This window comes from Pan paniscus, chromosome 5 (genome assembly GCF_029289425.2).
Source record: "Pan paniscus chromosome 5, NHGRI_mPanPan1-v2.0_pri, whole genome shotgun sequence".
NCBI classification, from domain to species: domain Eukaryota; kingdom Metazoa; phylum Chordata; class Mammalia; order Primates; family Hominidae; genus Pan; species Pan paniscus.
In genome coordinates this window covers 50,734,537-50,752,647 of record NC_073254.2, presented here as the reverse complement: position 1 = coordinate 50,752,647, position 18,111 = coordinate 50,734,537, and the positions used below count along the sequence as shown (strand labels likewise).

Sequence of the window (18,111 nt, the reverse complement as noted above, 5' to 3'; positions counted from 1 at the left end):
GAAGCCACACACCAAAGGATACTGTTATCTCTGCATCTTCTTACTTCTCTCCAGGGGTGTGTGTGTGTGTGTGTGTGTGTGTGTGTGTGTTTCTGTCTGTCTTCAAAGTCTCTGACTGTCTTTCTCTGTGTCTCTTTGTCTCTGTCTCTGTCTATCTCTCTCCTTTCTCTCTCTCCCAGCAACTAATCTGGTTAAACAAATCTATGCTGGTAGAAAGTTAAGTGTTAAGCACAGCAATTGCTGGGTGCTGAGAAAGGGGATAAATTTAGCTTCTTTATGTATTACCATATTTTCCAGCACCTTCTCCCATTTAAAGGCCTCCTTCCGAGCTGCAGGCTGCCAGGCTCTGAGACACAGAGTCCCACACTAACCACAGCAAGGTTATTAGAAGCAGCACCGCGGACCCAATGTGTCCTGATCAGGGTACTCAAGGTTGACTGCTCCCACCCCTCAGCCCACTCTAGGCACATCCACTTCTACTCAGAGGAGGGGATTCTCTGAGGGTAAATCTGCTTCTCCTCCTCCTCTCACAATAGCCTGTCACTGAGCTTTGCCCATAGGAAGCTCCTCAGAAACCTCCCCTGAGGGCTGGAAATTCCTCCAGGGGAGAGATGGGCCATATTCTATGCCCATCAAGGCTCTCAGTGTGTGAGCAACGGAATATAAAAACCTGAGAGCAATGGAGATGCCCCCAAGGAAGAGCTACTTGACTTAATTACCCAATAAAAGCTTGAAGGCGAGATCATCCCAGATAGATGGATAGACAACAAGATTGGATAGACAACAACAATATTGATTACTGTGGTCAGCTCACCAGGTTTTATGAGTCTAATGTGCCAAGAAAAATAAGTAAATAAGATGCTGGGTCAATGCTGGGTGTGGTGGTTCATGCCTGTAATCCCAGCACATTGGGAGGCTGAGATGGGAGGATCGCTTGAGCCCGGGAGTTTGAGATCAGCTCTGGCAACCTAGCAAGACCCCTGTCTCTACCAAAAAAAAAAAAAAAATTTAAATTAGCCAGGCATAGTGGCATGCCACTGTAGTCCCACCTACTCAGGAGGTTGAGGTGGGAGGATCACTTGAGTCCGGAAGGTCAAGGCCACAGTGAGCCATGATTGCACCACTGCACTCCAGCCTGGATGACAGAGTGAGACCCTGCCTCTAAAAAATAAAATGTAAAAAGATGTTGAGACTGGGAGATTTTTGAACGGCACTTGGAAGCTATGTTTCCAAGTTTCAGCCACTCAGAGAGTCTTCCTTTTTTAAATTTAATTTAAACTTTTTTTTTTAGAGACAGGGTCTCCCTCTGTTGCCCAGGCTCCTCAAAGGATCCTCCCACCTCAGCCTCCTGAGTAGCTGGAACTACAGCATGTGCCACCATACCAGATAATTCTTTTTATTTTGTAGAAACAGGGTCTCACTGTGTTGCTAAGGCTGGTCTCAAACTCCTGGGCTCAAGCAATCCTCCCATCTCAGCCTCCCAAAGTGTGGGGATTACAGGCATGAGCCACTGTGCCCAGCTGATCAGAGAGTCTTTCCATGACCACATCCATTTCTTGGAAAGAGCTTAGGCTTTGGAGCCAGGCAGATTTGGTTCAAATCCCAGCTTCACCACATGCTATCTAGATCATCACTGGCCACTTAAATAACACCTTTCATCCTCAACTTTGTTGCCTGTAAAATTAGTATAAGAATACCTACCTTACTGGATTATGATGAGGCAGACAGCTTTTAAAGTGCCAGCACATAGTAAATGACCAAATATTGGGTATGGCAATAATTCCTTATGTGACAAGGCATTTTGATGATTCGGACTCTCAGACTGCTCATCTGAACAGGAGACAGTGATCCCTGCCCCCACATCCTTATCAAGGTGTGGTCAGGCTCATGTGTGGAATCAAAAGAGCAAAATACGAGCTTGGAGTAAGAGGGTGCACCCCAGTTTCAGAGTAGTGTAGGCCTGACTGGGGGACACTCCCTCTCCTGTCAAGTTGGGGGACCCTACAGATATAGTAGGGGGAAAGAGGGGCTAGAAAAATCATCAAAGGGGGAAGAAAAGGGATAATTGTACATGCGTTTATTTTATTTGTTTAGGTGGATAATGTTCCCCTCTTCACCAGGGCAAGGACGGTCTCTGTCTTGTTCATTCTTTTGTCCCTAGCACTCAATATAGTGCCTGGAATACGGTGGGCACTTAAGAAACATGCACGCAGGCATGAATAATGGATGAATGAATGAACTCCAGAAACTGAAGCGGGATACTGAGGTCTAGAGAGAGAAGTCGCTATTCAAGATGACCCAGAGGATAAAAACAGAAGGCTTCTCTTCCCCAACTCCACGTGGCCTCTTGCTAAATGAAAAATCACAGAAAGGCGGGCAGTTGGGGCTGATAATTTAAGCTGCTGAGGATGCCGTTCACAGGGTGCCGGAATTAGGTCTGCAGTGAGGGATGGATCTGCCACAGAGGATGGGACTGCGGGGCCCCAGGCTCAGGGCGCACTGGTAGCCTAGCAACAACCTCCGGTTCAACCAATCGCTGCGAGGCGGCGGCGCCGCCGGCCCTGCTCCCAGAGCAGCGTGCGTGGTGGGCGCGCGGGAAGCAGGGGGCGCAGCAGCCCCTGGGGAGGCGCCGACGAATGCTCAGAATCCCTGCATGGATCACCTGAGAGTTGGCTGCTGCTATCTGGTCCCTAATTGCAGACTGAATTGTAATCTGCATTTTCCTGTGGGTATATCTTGAACACCCTACCCCAACGTAATAATAATTGTTATCATCTTAACAACAATCGTTTCCCTAAGCAGGCTTTCCCACCTATTATCTCAGTTTATCCTCACAGTGACAGCCAGCCTCCGAGGAGCAGTGACCCTGGTTTATTTACCATTTTATTTCTATGCCCTACACTGCAGGGGTATTGATTGAAAAACAATTTGGCTTGAAGCTACAGTGTCACTACTAGAAGGTTTACAGAGACCCTCTGGGGCAGTGAGTTTTCAGTAAGGGAGGCTTTGTTCGAAAGAAATCTTAAGTAGAAACCCAATATATAAAACAGCTAAAAATGTGGCTGTTCTTGGTTGAGGCTGTTCTGAGACTGTCCCATCGCCCCACCCACCTTAGGAAGGTAGCCCCCAAAACACTGCCCTGAGACTCCTAAGATTCTGGGATCCTAGGTCAGAAATACAAGTCCCAATGAATTCTCACATTTTACAGGTAAGAAATCTTGCCCAGGAAAAAGATGAGCCTCAGTAAATGTCAGCCGGATGGATGGATGGATGGATGGATGGATGGATGGATGGATGAGTGGATGGATGGTTGGATGGCTGGTTGGATGGATGGATGGATAAAGGAAGGACATACCCTAGGACCTAGGTCACACAGTTTTTGTTTGCAGAAATAGAACTAGAATGTATGTGAAAACTCACATTTTTCTGCTCTGCCCTAAATGCATTACAGGCTTTCGCCAACAGCAAAACAACTCTGACCTATTCAGCACTTCAAACCAAACCAAACAAAACAATGTTTTTAATTGATAATAACAATCCTCCACATAGACCTTCTTCTAACCCTAAGAGTTTACTAAATAATTGGATTTAAAAGTTCAGACTGGCTTATATCCAATTGTCATGGAAACAGAAGTGTCTTCTGCTGATTCATCACCTGTGCTCCTAGCAAGGTGTCCACAGGACTCTTTGCTTGCCCTCAGGTAGAGGGCCTGGGGCCTCAGCCCTCACCCTACTATGAGCTTTTCCCCCCAGAATCCAGGCACAACCTCCAACATCCCACTGCAGGTTCTTACTGATCACTCTGAGGTGAAACAGGCAGAGAGGGAATGCATCTAGAAAGTTCCCTGGAAATGATCATGTATTCAGGGCCATTGCCCCTGCTCTTTTCTCTCTGTTTTCTTTGGTGGACCCAGAAGTCCTTTTGGGGCCCTGCTCCAAGGTGGAAATTAATTCTGCCTCTCATCTAGGCTGTGGCCTATCCTGCCGTACAGATTTTCCATGCACTACCAAGGGGACACTGGGATGATGCCACAGCTGTGAACTAAGTCACCCCCTAGTCTTAAGACTCAGCTGGACTTGAGGTCTGATGAGGCAAACCACAGGCAGTGTGCTCTTTCAATCCTGCTTCTAACTTGTGTTCCCACATGGATGCATACTAGACTCTGAGCTAGGGCATAGGAGGAGATTCTTTCTTTTTTTGTTTTTTCTTTCTTAATTTTTTTAGAGATAGGGTCTCACTACATTGCCCAGGCTGGACTTGAACTCCCGGGCTTAAGTGATTCTCCTGCCTCAGCCTCCTGAGTAGCTGGGGCTACAGGTGCACCACCATGCCCAGCTGAGGAGATTCTTCCTTACGTGGTGATTTCATGAGGACAGAGTTGGGTTACCCACAGGATTCATGGGTGAACTCCTAACTCAGGGGAACCAAAAAAAGTCTGGAGGTTTATTTACCATTTGTTTGGCTGTCTTCCCCCTAGAATTGGAAAAAGAGCTCAACTGTCTTTCTTGAATTTGAGGCCAAAGTGAAGCAAAGAAAACAATGCTATTTTAATACTGTCTAAGTGAGTTGGTTTAAAAATGGATCCTCCAAATGCAGTGTGGAATCCTGGATTGGATTCTGGGACAGAAAAGAGACATTAGTAGAAAAATTGGTGAGATTCTAATAAGTCTGCAGTATAGTTAATAGGAAGGTACCAATATTGATGTCTTAGTGTTGGCAAATGGACCATGGTTATGTAAGATGTTAACATTAGGGGAGACTGGGTGAAGGATATGCAGAGCTCTGTACTATTTTAGCAAAGTTTCTGTGAAGCTGACATTATTCCAAAATAAAAAGTTTATTATTAAATTTTTTAAAAAACACAGATCAGGTCAGGTGCGGTGGCTCATGCCTGTAATCCCAGCACTTTGGGAGGCCAAGGTGGGCAGATCACGAGGTCAGGGGTTCAAGACCAGCCTGGCCAAGATGGTGAAACCCCATCTCTACTAAAAATACAAAAATTACCTGGACGTGGTGGGATGCACCTGTAATCCAGCTACTTGGGAGGCTGAGGCAGGAGAGTTGCTTTAACCCAGGAGGTGGAGGTTGCAGTGAGCTGAGATCTTGTCACTGCACTCCAGCCTGGGTGACAGAGCAAGACTCTGTCTCAAAAAAGTTAAATTAAATTAAAAACACACACATACACACAGATCAAGCAAGGTTGTTAGGGATACAGTGTCTGGCACTCACAGGGGCTCAGTTAGCACCTGCTGATACCAGGGGGATGGATTAACATATGTCACCTACATGAGTTGCTTTCCAAATAGATGTTTTTACTGTGTAACCAACACATTCAAAGCTTTACCAGATCTTCCATTCAATGTTCTTCTACTAAAAAGTCCAAGGGATTGTTTGGGGAAAATGAATCTTTATCCATTTGGATAGAGATGTTTAAACATGTAAAGCATAAGTTCCTTTGAGTGAGATGGAAGATACTGGTTCCAACATGGTAGTGGGAGTTACAACAACTATCGCACAATGACACCATTTCCATAATATTGTATAAAAAGTCCTTTTGTATTTGTCATGCCATTTGATCTTTCTTTCTTTCTTTCTTTCTTTCTTTCTTTCTTTCTTTCTTTCCTTCTTTCTTTCTTTCCTTCCTTCCTTTCTTCCTTCTTTCTTTCTTTCTTTCTCTCTGTCTCTTTCTTTCTCTCTTTCTTTCTTTCTTTCCTTCCTTCCTTCCTTCCTTCCCTTCCTTCCTTCCTTCCTTTCTTCCTTCTTTCTTTCTTTCTTTCTTTCTCTCTGTCTCTTTCTTTCTCTCTTTCTTTCTTTCTTTCTTTCTTTCTTTCTTTCTTTCTTTCTTTCTTTCTTTCTTTCTTTCTTTCTTTCTTTCTTTCTTTCTTTCTTTCTTTCACAGAGTTTCACTTTTATTGCCCAGGCTGGAGTGCAATGGTGCGATCTCGGCTCACTGCAACCTCCCCACCTCCTGGATTCAAGTGATTCTCCTGCTTCAGCCCCCCGAGTAGCTGGGATTACAGATGCCTACCACCATGCCCGGTTAATTTTTTGTATTTTTAGTAGAGACAAGGTTTCACCATGTTGGCCAGGCTAGTCTCAAACTCCTGACCTCAGGTGATCCACTTGCCTTGGCCTCCCAAAGTGCTGGGACTACAGGTGTGAGCCACGCACCCGGCCAGATCTCACTTTCTTAACCAATGTATAAATAATTGCTTGACACATGGAGTGTAACAAGAAAGCTGTCATGTTGCTTGCAAAGCAATTTCTGAAATCATGATTAGAGAGGATGTAGAATGTAGACATTTAGAGAAATCCCAGTCTTGGCTCTGTTGTATAAACCTGGGAAAATTATCTAATCTCTCTAAATCCCTGTTTCCTCATTTGTAAAGTGAGTATAAATATAGTGTCTGCTTCATAGGGTTGTGAGGGGATTAGAGTAAATGATGCATATGAAGCACTTAGCACGGGACCTGGCACATTCTAAGTGCTTGGTAAATAGCTGTTATTCAAAAGACACTAGGATGGGAATTTGAGCAGAATACCTTTTTACAGAAAACACTGCCATCTCAGATAACTAATTTTGGGAGTGATTTTTAATGAAGACATTTTGATTCTGAAAGTGTACCCAGCAGCCAGGACTGAAATCCAAGTTACATCTGGGCAACATATACACGTACACACCCACTCACACTCACCCACACACCTGCACCAGGGAAAAATGGAGGTTCTCATTCATGTATTAAGGAACACTGGAGAGACTTCCAGCTCCAGTAGTATGGTGGGCTGAGCTAAAGAGGAACCTTTCCAGCTTCAGAAACAAGAGATCAGGTGCCATGGCTCATGCCTGCAATCCCAGCAATGTGGGAGCCGGAGGCAGGCGGATTGATTGAGGCCAGGAGTTCGAGACTAATGTGGGTAACATAGTGAGACCCTGTCTTTACAAAAAAAATTTTAAAAATTAGCCAGACATGGTGGCACGTGCTTATAGTCCCAACTACTCAGGAGGCTGAAGCAGGAGGATCGCTTGAGCCCAGGAATTCAAGGTTAGAGTGAGCTATGATGGCGCCTCTGCACTCCAGCCTAGGTGACAGAGAAAGACCCTGTCTCGAACAACAACAACAATAACAACGAAAAGCCCAATATTAAATACAATATAAAACAAAGTTATAAGACATGATTGAACTCACAAGAAAGGAAGAAATGAAGAGGGAACTGAAAGCCAGTGGCATGAGAAGGAAAGCTGATGATGTGGTAACTGTGGGGACTGTTATCAGACAAGAAACTGGCAGGGACAGGGACTGCGTTCTTGGGCTGGGTGAACTGAGACCTCTGCTTAAAGCTAGGACCCTCCAAAGGCTGCTGGGCTATTAAAAGGTGCCAGTGGCTTGTGTCTGCCCAGGGATCTGGGTGAAAAAACACAGCTTCCCATAAAAAATGAAAGACCCAAATCTGTATTACATATGGTTTAGAGCTTGAATTGATACAACCTACAGAGTAATTAACATGAAAATTGGTCCCAAGTCAGCAATAATCCTAGGGTGTTTGGCCGGAGCCAATGTAAACTAGCTGAGATGGGTCCTTCCACTGCCAGGGCCACACAGAATTCCTGCAAAAAAACCAAGTCCTTGTGCAGATGAGCTCACAATTACCATGAAAAACATTGCTCAGACTAGGCTGGATTCCAGTCATCTATGTTTTTGTTTTTGTTTTTTGAGATGGAGTCTTGCTGTGTTGCCAGGCTGGAGTGCAGTGGTGCAATATTGGTTTACTGCAACCTCCGCCTCCCGGGTTCACACAATTCTCCTGCCTCAGCCTCCCGAGTAGCTACAACTACAGGCATGCACCACCACGCCTGGCTAATTTTTGTATTTTTAGTAGAGACAGGGTTTCACCGTGTTGGCCAGGATGGTCTTGATCTCCTGACCTCGTGATCTGCCTGCCTCGGCCTCCCAAAGTGCTGGGATTACAGGCGTGAGCCACCGCGCCCAGCCTGTTTGTTTTAATAAAGTTTAATTTGTTCTCTGGGACATTCTTGACTTTGGAAAGTGCTGCTTTATCTATGCTTTTCTATTTCAAGGTAATTTTCTTTTCACGTATTCATCCATTCATTCAACATTCATTCTTCAAAGACTTATTTTGTGACTAATATTTGCCAAGCACTGGGCCAGGAATGCATCCATGACTTCTTTTGTCTTTCACCATAATGTCCAAGGGATGTGTTTCCAATCACCCAAGTTACAGATGGCAAAACCAAGGGCGAGATGGGTCCCTGGCCAGCCAAGAACCCACAGAACTTGGGGGCAGAGTTGGAAGTTCAGCCCTAGCCCTCCTCCTTCCTGGGAACTCTATTCTCCACTAATCCTGGCTATGTCTCATTCCTCAACTGAGTGACAAAGATAGGTGCATGAGTGACCAAGGAAAGGAGTTACTAAAGCGAGGTTCTCACAGAGGAAGTCTTGACTCCCCAGTGCCAGCCCCAGTGGACCAGAATACACCTTGAGCCACCTATCAATGACAATAACCAGCCAGCCTCAGCTCCAGGGCCCCAGGAGAATTTCAGTTACTGGGCGGGCAGGAGCTGCCAAAGGTAGCACTGGCCCTAGTGTGGGAGGCCGACCAAAACACTTCTCCAGTGCTCTGTCTCCATGGGAGAAGTTGTGCTGGGCCCTGTTGTGCACACATTTGCGGGGCAGGGGGCAAAACACATGGCTCCTCTGGACCTCTCATGTGTTTTGCAAGATCCCTTTGAAGCCCATTTCCCGTCCAGAGGGACAAGCCATCTCCCTTTCTGAGAACACAAGCATGTTTTCACCGGGGGGCAACTACACCTGCAGACCTGTCAGCCTGGAACTCTCTTCCCTCAGTGCACGTGGCTCTCTCCCTAGCTTCATCCACCTCAGAGGGGCCTTCCCTGGCCAGCCCACCCAACACTGTGCCCCTTGTGTCATTCTCCCATCCTTCCCCTGCTTTATCTTCTCCTTTGAGCACGCATGCTGACCTTTTTTATATGCTTAATTTTCTATGGTTTAATTTCACCAAGAGAATATCAGCTTCATGAGTGTGGACATCCACTGCTTTGCTCACTGCCAGATCCCCAGGACCTAAAATGAATGAGCGAATGAATGATCTATTTCATCACCGTAATTCAGCCAAAATCTGATCCTCAAACTCCTTGTCTGCATCTTGAGGGAACTGGGCTCAAACAGTGATTCTCAAACTTTAAAAGAAATTACTGAAAGATTTTCTTTACATATAATTTTAGCAAGATCCCCCATGTATAAGATGGACAACAGCGGGGCTGTACTAGTGCAGCCGGGGCTTCAGACGTGTCTGTCCCCTGCTTTTCCTCCCCATCTGCAGAACCCTAAGGATCCCTGGAACACAGTTTGGAAACTATTGGCTTAAGTGAGGTCTGCCTCCAACTAGTCACTGTCTCTCCCAGGGTCTAAATACAATTATCTGCAAAATGAGGGAGCTGGACTTACTGACCTTGACACTGTAACATTCTAGCGTTATATCTCATATCCGTAACTACAGAAAATTATCCAAGAGCCAGGGAAACTACAAAATACAAATAGCAAAGACACATTCAGTATCACACTGGCCAATAGCCAGCAAACACCAGGAGTTTATCAAGGAGTTCTTGTTTTATGAGCAGTTTGTGGGAGCCATAGGACCCACAAGATCTCAGATTGCTCAACAAATCTAGTTGATGAAATGAGACACTGTATCTGAAACAGTTAAGACCATACAACATCAAATGCTAGAATATGTGGGCAGATTTTATGGGCAAACTAGACATCATGGAAAAGAGAGATGGAGTGGGATAAAATGGGATGGGGTCTGGGGAGGAGGTTTTCTCTCTGAAAGGGGGGCAGAGGGTCATTCTAGGCAGGAGACACAGTAGGTGCCATGGTGCATTGCCCAGGCCCCCTGCTGCAAGACTGAGGCACTCATGCTCCCACTGCCACAGGGGCAGCTGCTGGTGGGCCAGAGCTGAGCCCTTTCCCAGACAACAAACTGGACTTGGCTTTGTGATTGTTTGTTTGTTTTTAGAGACATGGTCTCTCTCTGTCACCCAGGCTGGAGTGCAATGGCAGAATCATAGTTCACTGCAGCCTCAAACTCCTGGGCTCAAGTGATCCTCCCACCCCAGCCTCCTGAGTAGCTGGGACTATAGGGACAGGTCACCACACCTGGCTAATTATTTTATTTTTTGTAGAAACAGGGTCTCACTTTGTTGCCCAGTCTGGCCTCAAACTCTTGGCCTTAAGCAATTCTCCCGCCTCAGCCTCCCATAATTCTGGGCTCACAGGCACGAGCCACTGCATCTGGCCAACTTTGTGATTAGGAAGTCATGGTTTTGGTCTCAGGCAGGGGCAGAGTTTCTCCAGGATCCTCATGCCATTGATTATGGTTGTTGCAACAGAGACTGCTGGTTGTCCCCAATACCCATTCTCCCCTTCTTCCTTTGTAATCGAACCTCCAATTTTTAGCTGGCCACATGGCCTCCCAAAAATAAAGTCTACATTTCCTGGGTTCTCTTGCAGTCAGGTGTGACCATGTGACTAAATTCCAATCCATGGGATGTAGCTGACGGGACATGTGTTACCTCCAAGTCCTGCTCTAAAGGACTGTGCCCTTCCCTTTTCCCTTTCCGACTAGCTGGAGTGCAGACATGGCAGGGGGCTCTTGGACCACGGAAAGGCAACGCCTTTCAACTCCTGACGTCAGTTGACTTGCACTGTTTACCATGCTCTGGAGGCATCATGTTTCCCCACTGTGTGGCTTTGTCGTGTTGTCATGCTATGTCCTTGCTGGAAGCCTTGGTTCCTGCCCAACCTGTCTCTACCTGTCCAACTTCTACTCACATTTCAAGCATGGACTAGCTCAAATGCCGCTTCTATGAGGCCTTCCATGTTTGGAAGTGTTTTCTCCATCCCTCTGCACTCCTATGCCTTATAATTCTCTAACATTCAATAGGAACTTTCTTGCATTATAACTGTTTGGTAGCTGCCTTTAAGTTTGAGTGGACTGTAAGCTCCTTGCAGCAAGATCAGAGTTTCATTTTGTGTTGTATCTTCGCATCCTCTGCAGGGCCTAGTATGTGCTCAACTAACACGGAAGGAAGGAAGGAAGGAAGGAAGGAACGAACGAACGAAGAAAGGAAGGAAGGGACGGACAGATTGGCTTGCCAGGTTTTATGGGGAGAAAGGTGCCAAGAAGTAGCTTAAGTGGGAGTAGGGTTTTAAGTCTGCCAAATCACTATTCTTCCATAAGAAACACTTTGTTTTTCAAAATTATGCAAATGCAGCTTTGAGGCACGTTTCCAATCCCACTTCTGACAAGATTGGAAATTCTGGATCCCCCAGTGGCAATCACGGAGACCACCCCTCCTAGGTGAATGAATGGATTAATGAAGGTTACCACATCTCTAGTAAAAACCAGGCACTATGTTAAGTGCTTTTACAACATTTTCATGTGCCTTGAACTGGCCTAGTCACAGAACTGGGCATACATGCCAGAAGTTGCACCTCTGCCACCTCAGCTTTCACAGGAAAAAAACACAGGATCTCAGGATAGAAAAGCCCCAAACTGGCTACAAAAGTGGGGACATGGCCTTGAGAAGAGCCTCAGAAAATGCTAGCTGGGTGTGGTGGCTCACACTTGTAATCCCAGCACTTTGGGAGGCCGAGGTGGGTGGATTGCTTAAGGTGAGGAGTTCGAGACCAGCCTGACCAACGTGGTGAAACCCTGTCTCTACTAAAAATACAAAAATTAGCTGGGCGTGGTGGTGGGTGCCTGTAAGCCCAGCTACTCGGGAGGCTGAGGCAGGAGAATCTCTTGAACCCGGGAGGCGGAGGTTGCAGTAAGCCGAGATCACACCACTGCATGTCAGCCTGGGCAACAGAGCGAGACTCTGTCTCAAAAGAAAAAAAGAAAGAAAGAAAGAAAATGCCATAGGTAAAAAAGATCCCATTTCCCGTAGCAATAAAAAATAAAACCACAAGGGAAAAGTAAATCTAATAAAACACACAAAATCTTTACTGAAGGACACAAAAAGACCAGAATAGAAAGATCAACTATATCTACAAATGGAAAGATGCAATTTCAGTCGAAAGCCCGGCAGAGCTTTTCACATGGGGCAGGGAAAGGGCCAAACATAATGGAGGCAATATCTGAAGAAGAAAAAAGGAGGAAGAAGAGGAGGAGATTGCTTGTCATATGTGATGAACCCTTTATTATAAGACTATAATGATTAAAACAGAAATAGACAAATTAGCCAACAGAATAGAAGAGACACTTGAATATTCCAGAAGCAGCATTTCAAGTAAGTGTGGAGATAGCCTCTAATTGGCTATCACATGGCAAAACAATTTAAAAATTAGATCTCTACCTCAACCATCAACAAAATAAATTCCTGAGGAATTAACCTAAATATGAAAATTTTAAAACTTTTGAAAGACAACGTAGAAGAAATCATTGTAATAAAGATATTTTAAAACACAAATTATAAGAGGATGGCCAGGCGCACTGGTTTACGCCTGTAACTCTTGCATTTTGGGAGGCTGAGGAAGGAGGATTGCTTGAACCCAGGAGTTCAAGACCAGCCTGGGGAACATAGTGAGACCCTGACTCTACAAAAAAATTTTAAAAATTAGCCGGGCGTGGTGGCACGCACCTGTGGTCCCAGCTACTCAGGAGGCTGATGCAGGAGGATCACTTGAGCCTAGGAGTTCGAGGCTACAGTGAGCCATGAATGTGCCACTGCACTCCGATGTGGGTGACAGGATGAGACCTAGTCTCAAAAACAAAACAAAACAAAACCCAAGTTGTAAGATGAAAAGATGGATACATTTGACAGCATTAAAATTAAAATCTGAATAACAAAAGACATCGAAGCAAAATAAAAATACAAGAAATAGAGTGGGAAAAGAGAGGTGCATTGTGCATAACTGGTGAAAGATAAGTGTACAGAATATATAAAGAACACCCACACATTAAAGGAAAAAGATAACTCAGTAGGAAAAAACAGGGAAAGGTGGTGAGCAGGCACAGTACAGAAGAGGAAACGTCTAGTGGTCAATAAGTACATGGGGATGCTGAACATCACTAGCAGTCAGGATAGGTAGATTAAATACAGTAGATGAGACACAATTTCACATTTATTCGGTTGGCATAAGATTTTCAAGTGTGACATTGTGGGGAAATTAGAACTCATATCTGCTGCTTGTGATTAAATTGGTACAACTGCTTTGGAGAGTAACTTATCAAAGTCATTAACAAAGTTAATGACACAAATACCCTAGAATGATATACATGTCATGTGAGCATGGGAGACACAAACAAGGATGGTTGTAACAACAAGGAAACTGGTCAGATCCATCAATAAAATGACTAACTGTACTGTGGCATAGGAATGCAGAGACTTGAAGAAAAACCGGAGATCTAGCCCTGGTTCCTTTTCGGCTTCTAACTAACGATGAGACTTTTGCTTCTGCGTAGAATGTTCTTCCCAAGATATTCTTGGGCTCATTCCCTTACCCACGTCAGGTCTGTGTGGAAATTCCACCTGTTCAGAGAGACTCCCCGACCCTGCCTCCTCACCCCTTAACATCGCATTGTTAAGCAGGGCAATTTAAAGGATAAGAATGTAGACTCTGGCCAGACTGAGTTCAAATTCTAGCTTTACCAAGTGCTATCTGTGTGACTATAGGCAAGTTATTTAAATTTTCTGTGACTCAGTTTCCTCCTCTGTAAAATGGGGATAATAACAGTTTTCACCTGGGAGGGCTGTTGTGAGGACTGAACAAGTTAATATGCCAGAGGTAGAACGGTGCCTGATATAAAAGGAAGTGCTAGTTAAGAGTAAATTGTATGGCAGTTAAAATGAGTGAATGAACTAGACTGGAGTGACATTGACAAGTCTCATAAACATGCTGCTGAGCGGACAGCGTGAGTCCCACACATACCTCCCTCACCCTTCCCTGGACTTCTGCGATAATTACTAGCAGCCCACAGTCTAGTCCTTGATTACACCCCACTGCTTGATGTCCTTTTTACAGGTTTTAGTTCCTACCACTGCCGTCCATGACCATCACAGCCTGGCCAAGTAGGTTTGCAGCAGTATTCATCAAACTGAATGAATTAAATTAGGTCTGAAAAATCTTTTCTTTCTTTCTTCATCTTTTTTTTTTTTTTTTTTTTGTGATGGGGTCTTCCTGTACTATCCAGGCTTGTCTTGAACTCCTGGACCCACACACAATCTTCCTGCCTTGGCCTCTCAAAGCGCTGGGATCACAGGCATGAGCCACTGCACCCAGATGCTGTATTTTAAGATGACATAAAGACAGAAGAGTGAGGGTAATGGAGCAGATGAGCAACGCAGGCGCCCGGAAAAGGAGAGAGAATCCCTGCACCAGGTGTTTCCAAGGCAGGAATTCGGTGACTCCAGGACAGAGTGGGGGCTGTCACCCTATCCCCATTCTGAAGGCCTGGAGTTCAGTGGGGAAGAGCCATTAACGGCTACATTCAAGGAAGACTGTGCATTAAAAAGATCTGGAAAGATCCATGCCTAGCCCTTAACACTGGCTAGAGGAGGGAGGGGGGGATTAGGGGCAGCCAGGCAAATGGAGGCTTTCTTTCTACTATTTATTTATTTATTTATTTATTTATTTATTTATTTATCTGAGACAGAGTCTGGCTTTGTTACCCAGGCTGGAGTGTAGTAGTGCGATCTCACTGCAACCTCTGCCTCTGGAGTTCAAGCAATCTCCCACCTCAGCCTCCTGAGTAGCTGGGACTACAGGTGTGCACCACCACGCCTGGCTAATTTTTGTATTTTTTTAGTAGAGAAGGGGTTTTGCCATTTGGCCAGGCTGGTCTTGAACCCCTGATCCACCTGTCTCAGCCTTCCAAAGTGCTGGGATTACAGGCATGAGCCATTGCGACTGGCCTCTATTTTCTACTTTTACTCTATACACTTTCGCACTGTTTGAATTTTGTCCAGTGAGAAAAATGTGTTTATTACTTGTGAGACATTAAAAAGAAAAAGATATATTATATATTAGAGGTACTCAGTGAATGGGCATTACTATTATTCTTTAAAATAAAGACTTTCCACCCAGCATAGAGGTCCCCAGCCAGGAAGGCACCCTGCTTGGGCTGGGAGGGGGCTATTATCTGCAGGCTCTCCCTCACACAGCCCAGCCGGCCCTTCAGAAAGTCTCACTGGCTCTACTTTCAAAGCACGTCCTGAATCCAATCTCTTCCCTTATCTAGTTTCCACCTTGCTCCCTCAAACACACTCTGCCCATCGTTCAGAGATCTTGAGAAGCCTGATCAGATGGTTGCCACATTCTCAACACTTGCCATATGCCAGGTATTGTTCTAAGCAGGTATTCATATTAGCTCAGCCAATCCTATAACCAGGGGTTCCCAACCCCCAGGCCATGGCCCCGGGTCTGTGGCCTGTTAGGAACCAGGCCGCACAGCAGGAGGTAAGCAGCAGGTGAAGCTTCTTCTGTATTTACAGCGGCTCCCCATCACTCACATTACCGCCTGAGCTCCACGTCCTGTCAGATCAGTGGCAGCATTAGATTCTTATAGGAGCGTGAACCTTATTGTGAACTGTGCATGGGAGGGATCTAGGTTGTGCACTCCTTATGAGAATCTAATGCCTAATGATCTGTCACTGTCTCCCATCACCCTCAGATGGGACTGCCTACTTGCAGGAAAACAAGCTCAGGGCTCTGATTCTACCTTACGGTGAGTTGTATAATTATTTCATTATATATTCAAACATAATGATAATAGAAGTAAAGTGCACAACAAATGTAATGCGCTTGAATCATTCTGAAACCATCCCCCACCAACCCTGGTGTGTGGAAAAATTGTCTTCCACAAAACCAGTCGCTGGTGTCAACTGGAGACCGCTGCTGTAACAATGCCGGGAACTAGGCGCTATTAGGAGCTCCCTTTTGTGGACGGAGAAACAGAGGCGCAGAACGTTCAATAACTTACTTCAGGCATGCATCATGAAATGGCAGAGCTGGGATCCCACCTGAGGAGCTCACGCCCTCTGCCCCCTCCCCACTTGCTGTCACAGCCATCTGTGCTCCCCCTCCCTTAGGTGAGATCAGAGCTTGTGGCTAAGGCCACATGACCTGGCCCCTGTTGACCTCCCACCACCTTTTCCACACCACAGGCTTCGTGGCTGCTCCTCCACCAGGAATTCTCCTTTTCAGGAGCTCCCAGTAGCTTGTTCTATCACTATACCCAGCTCTAGGCTTGAATGTCACCTCTTCAGAAAGGCTTCCCTGACCACCTTCCTGAAATAGTCTCCATTTTATTCTCAGTTCCTTTCCTGCTTTAATTTTATTAATAGATCATATCACTTCCCGACCTTACACTAGAAGGTGCCTTGTTTGAATGTTTATTATCTGTTTCTTTTCTCTAGAATTTCTGCTCCACAAGGGCGGGGACCTTGTCCTCAGTGCCTGGAACAGAGCTCTGTCTAGAATAGGAGCTCTGTAAATGAATAAATGCCCCTCCAAGGTAGCTCACTAGGCTGTTGGGCTTGTTCCTTGGGGCTGCTAGATGCATCTGCTGTCCGGGACAGTGTTTCTCTCTCTGGGTTAGCAGTGTAGCAGTCCTTCTCACTGAGGCTCCTGGACCAGCAGGACAGAAGGTGAAGTGAGAGCTTCTGTGTTCTCTCCCCACCCCTTCCTATTCTTCTCCCACTCTGGGCTCCCTCCTGTCTACCCCTCCAGCCTCAGGGCGTTCATCTTTCCAGCCACCTGGAAATGGTGGACAATACGTCCCCATCAGGGTGATAGAGATTTGAAGAGTTGCCTCTCCCAAGGGTATTTGCATTTTGAAAGAGGCCAGGCAGGAGCAACACTGAACCCCAATGTATGACTGTGCCGTGGTGTAGCTTCTGACAGCACCATGTTCGATGTTCGAGGGAGATACTGTCCTTTACTCTCCCAGGCACTGGGAGACAGAGCATCTCACAGGTAAGGGCACTGAGGGAGAGGGACAGGGGTCCAGGCTCACCCTGCAGGTTAGAGACTGGGGCCTGGCAGACCCCAACCTTCAAATGTCACAGCTGCTGCTATCCTACTCCAACCAGCTCTTCCCTTCCCTTCCTGCCACCCAGGCCTGGCTTTGTCCCCCAAAGCATCCCCAGCCTCCCTCACGCTCCTTCTGTCTCTATGGAATCCCCCAAGAGACTTCCCAGGGGACCCAGAACACAGGCCTCACCCATTTCAATCCCGCAGATGGCCAGGGCGGCGATCACAGCACCTGCCGATGTCCCTGCAAAGCGGTGGGCTGTTTCCAGCATCCGGGGGGCCAGGTCCCGCAGGGCGTCCACGGCCCCCGCCTGGTAGAAGGAGAGGAATCCACTGCCCGAGAAGGAGATGGAGTGAGGGGTGTCCGGGTCCCCCTTGAACACCTGTTCTTCCATCTCCTCGGCCTCTGGCTTTCTGCGGAAGGCGGAGCCACCCTTCAGCACTTGCCTGCCCGAGCCTGGGCTGCCGCTCCCTGTAGGAACTCCCTACCCAGCTTCCCTGCCACCCTGGAGCTTGGAATGTGGCTGTCTCTACCCGGCTGGAGCAACCACAGGCTGCTCAGGAAGCTGCCTCAGCCTGTTAAGCTCCGCCAGGAGGCAACTCCAAAGGTTGGAAAGGGGCCCCAGGATGAGATGCAGAAGGCTCCCCCGGTGTGTGAGCAGGGTCCTGGTCCCGTGAGCCCCCCACTGGCTTCATTTCTTGGCTAGATTCATCTCGGGCACGGGATCCTCAGCCCTCTGCCCATCCATGGTATACCAGGGCGCATTCACTGCTCCCCAGCACAGGGCCATGCCCAAGGAGGCGGGCTCTGCCCAGCCCTCAGCTGCAACATTCAGTTGCAAAACCTCCGTGATGGTTATCGGTGGACACCTCCCTCCCCAACATGCTGCTGCGGCAGTGAAGGGCTTCCAAGCCCGCCTCCCTCCAGGAGGACGGTGCCTACCCCGTCTCTTTTGGACGGGTCCCCCAAAAGAGATGCCCCTCCTGGGCTCCTTCAGGCTATGTGGTATGTGTGATGTGTTACACAAGCATTTT

At 46.7% G+C, this 18,111-nt stretch overlaps 1 protein-coding gene across 1 annotated transcript in view; it reads right to left on the bottom strand.

Annotated features, from left to right (window-relative positions):
* Nucleotides 1-17,879, bottom strand: part of PNPLA1 (patatin like phospholipase domain containing 1) — a 43,645-nt gene extending 25,766 nt beyond the window's left edge. Inside the window, exon 1 of the mRNA XM_003818910.5 lies at nucleotides 17,267-17,879. Coding sequence (XP_003818958.2) covers nucleotides 17,267-17,471 — 205 coding nt within the window. The 5' untranslated portion in view covers nucleotides 17,472-17,879. The remainder of the gene's footprint in view (nucleotides 1-17,266) is intronic.
* Between the last annotated feature and the right edge of the window lie 232 nt (nucleotides 17,880-18,111).